Here is a 3,605-nt window from a genome sequence, read left to right as displayed (position 1 = left end):
AAAAAAAAAAAAACATATATATATATATAAAAAAAATAAAGAAGTACAGGAGACCAGGCCAAATCTGCTGATCCTACCACAAACACTAAAAACGTGTTTCTGGAATAAATCCCTAAAAGTGTCATCTACCTTAAAGACAAGGTAAAACATACAGTCTGGCTAAGGTTTCTACAAGTTCACACTTCAGAAAAAATGTTTGCAATATTGAGATTTATAGAATAGTATCTATAACATTTCAAGTATAAACACCTTAAAAGAGAGCATTTTCTTAAATCTAACTTCTATTTAATGCCACCATAACCTAATGAGCCAGCCACTGCCAGCGACTCTGGGAGGTCTGGCTGCGTAAAAAGGTATAAACCATATACTTCCTAACATGGCAATTTAAGGATTTAAAGTCAGAGGACGGGATCATCATTTTATGTCACTCTTCAAACTGTTGTGCTATTGTCAGTTGGAACTCTCAGGCCAGGCACGGTGGCTCACGCCTGTAATCCCAACACTTTGGGAGGTCTAAGTGGGCAGATCACTTGAGGTCAGCAGTTCGAGACCAGCCTGGCCAACATGGTAAAACCCAGTCTCTACCAAAAATACGAAAATTAGCTGGGCGAGGTGGCAAGTGCCTGTAATTCCAGGCACTCCAGAGGCTGAGGCACGAGAACCACTTGAACCTGGGAGGCGGAGGTTGCAGTGAGCCAAGATCATGCCACTTCACTTCAGCCTGAGCCACACAGTGACACTCTCAAAAAAATAAAAGTTGGAACTGTGGTAACACTTGGGGGACAGTAGTGACTGCAAGGGGACATAATAGAGGGTTCTGGGAGTGGGTGTTATGTTCTATTTCCTGATCTGGGTCTGGTTACATGGGTATGTTCATGTGAAAATTGTTCCAGCCATGTAATTATATGCGCTTCTCTGAATGTATATGCCAATAAAGTTTCTAAATACGCTACCCTTTCCTGCTGGAATCCTTATATAGCTATAATTTTAAACAACTCTACACTCTTAAAGTTTGTTATTTGTGCATCTTGTCACACAGGCTCTATGAGGGCCAAGATGGAGCCCTGATTTGGCACTTAGCACTGGTATTGCCATACCATAGATTCCCTCCAGGGCCTGTAGTGCAATGTCACCTTCCAAACCACAGGTAATCGGTCAAGAGAGAACGTATGGCCAAGCAGTGCGAGAAGAGAAGCACACCTACCTTGCTCTCCTGTGTCACAGCGTACTCCACTACCTCGGTTCCATTTTCATTGTGATAAACCAAATCAAATTTCCCAGGTTCTCTCAAGGCTGAAACAAGAAGATAGGGAGGAAAGAGGGTAAGTTATTTCTCAATAGTTAAAAATGTTCCTCTACAGGGAATTTCTATCATTAAGATACCAGCCACAAACTGTCAATTAATGTGAAGGCTGGGTATGTACAGGAAAGCACGGGGTGCTCAATAAAGGGGGATCCTGAGAAAAAGCCTGGACCAGGGGGACTTCTCAGCCATTTATCAGAGAAAACCTTTCCTTCATAAGCTTGATGAACTGTCATTAGTACTACCAGAATTGAATATGGCACCACAATATAATCCCCAAAATTAATTAATTTATGTGTTTCAACAAGGGAAGGTAATATGAAATGCTGCTCTGTCCTTAGAAATCACATATGCTTCCTACTACTTGATAACACAGGCAGTCCCTTTTTTTTTTTTTAAGACAGAGTCTTGCTTTATCACCCAGGCTGTAGTGTAGTGGTGCAATCTCGGCTCACTACAACCTCCACCTCCTGGGTTCAAGTGATTCTTGTGCCTCAGCCTCCTGAGTAGCTGGGATTACAGGCATGGCATGTACCACTATGCCCAGCTAATTTTCGTATTTTTAGTTGAGACAGGGTTTCACCATGTTGACCAGGTTGGTCTCAAACTCCTGGCCTCAAGTGATCTGCCCATCTCGGTCTCCCAAAGCGTTGGGATTACAGGCATGAGCCACCGTACCCGGCCTCAGTCCTTGCTTTCTATGGTAGAATGGGATTGGAAAAATGATTGTACAAGCTGAAACCACACAAAACAATCTTAATAATCAATAGGAAAAATTATTACTGTCTTAGGAGTTTTAAAAAATTTTGCCAAAACATTAAAAACCTTTACTACATAGGGAAACTAAAAATGAGTAAAGTAAAAACACTGAACTTATGAGTACACTGTAATTACATTAGGAACACTGAGAGCTAACTTTCTCTCTCTCTTTCTAGGCGTTTTATTTCTCTGTAAGAAACTTATCAAGGGAAGTTTGAACAGTGCTTGTGCTCTTGCCCTGTAACTTATGATACAGCCCAAGCACCTTCTCTGTGCTTTGTACAACTGTTGTACTCTTTTCTAAGTTTGAAACTGCTGTCTACATTTTATCCTCTGAACTTCTAATGTCATGAAATAGCTCAAAGAATTTGTTTTTTACTTTGTAAAATCTTTGTTTTTGCTGGTGTCACTTTGGGGACATTTTCATCCTTTTTGCCACGACCACTTTCCTTATTCAAGTCAACAAGTTCACCTCACTGGCAGTGTCAACATTCCCACAGTAAGCTCTTTCTTCTACAGACTCTCCTTAAACTCAGTTTGGATGGCACTTTCAGCATCACCACTTTTGTTTCTTTGCTGTGCCTTTATCTTTGTAGGCCTATTCCTTACTTCGATTATAAGTTTTGTAAAATGTCATGCAGTTTTATCAATGAGAGACAAGGAGGCACCACAACTGCATGCTCTGCTCTGTATGTGAAGTGAATAACAGATGCACAGTGACCAGTCACTGAGACTCTGAAAGCACTGACTTGATGGGTCATGGATCGTGACGCGTATCTGTTATTTACATTATATAGTTATATGTGGACTAAAGAGCTACTGGCAGTACTTTATGCACTTACTCAGTTAACATACGCAATGTTGCTGCGGGACTGGTATTACTTAACTAAACCATGGTAACTGAAATTTATGTATATCAGAACCACCACATCAAGGACAACTGACATTGCTATTAGAGAACAGATAAATCCATTTCTTTCTTTCTTTTTTGCTTTTGAGACAGGGTCTTGCTCAATCACTCAGGCTAGAGTGCAGTGACGCAATCATGACTCACTGCAGCCACGACTTCCTGGGCTCAAGTGATCCTCCCACCTCAGCCTCTCAAGTAGTGAGAACTACAAGCACGCACCATCACACTCAGCTATGTTTTTTTTTTTTTTAGAGACAGAGTCTCACTATGCTGCCCAGGCTGGTCTTGAACTCCTGGGCTCAAGTGATCCTCCCACCTTGGCCTCCAAAGCCATTTCTTGATGCCCTAAAGAAGAAAAACTTTAAGTGGACATTATCACTATTAATCACTTGGCAAGCACTGATCAGGCTGTATGTGCAGAATTTGACAGCGGACAAACTTTTCTGTCTACCATTCTTAAGAAAGGGGATTTCTATAAATGAAACCTCATCAGAAGGCGGCTAGGAAACTAGTATAAGTTATATATAAACATTTACTTAATATCATAAAGGAACTTTGTTGAAAAACTCTCTTGACTGATTTCTGTCAACTGAATCTTTTATTCAATCCCTTATTTAAAAATAAACAGAAGGC

The 3,605-nt window shown here is 40.7% G+C and overlaps 1 protein-coding gene across 2 annotated transcripts in view; it reads right to left on the bottom strand.

Moving 5' to 3' along the window:
* Positions 1 to 3,605, bottom strand: part of COIL (coilin) — a 23,197-nt gene that overhangs the window by 2,881 nt on the left and 16,711 nt on the right. For both annotated transcript variants that reach the window (XM_011979233.1, XM_011979234.1), the window contains exon 6: positions 1,205 to 1,293. In XM_011979233.1, coding sequence (XP_011834623.1) covers positions 1,205 to 1,293 — 89 coding nt within the window. The remainder of the gene's footprint in view (positions 1 to 1,204; positions 1,294 to 3,605) is intronic.

The sequence above is a fragment of the Mandrillus leucophaeus genome, unplaced genomic scaffold, assembly GCF_000951045.1.
Source record: "Mandrillus leucophaeus isolate KB7577 unplaced genomic scaffold, Mleu.le_1.0 Scaffold20, whole genome shotgun sequence".
In the NCBI taxonomy this organism is placed as follows: domain Eukaryota; kingdom Metazoa; phylum Chordata; class Mammalia; order Primates; family Cercopithecidae; genus Mandrillus; species Mandrillus leucophaeus.
The sequence above is the reverse complement of the archived record's forward strand: the minus strand, read 5'-3'. Positions and strand labels throughout refer to the sequence as shown.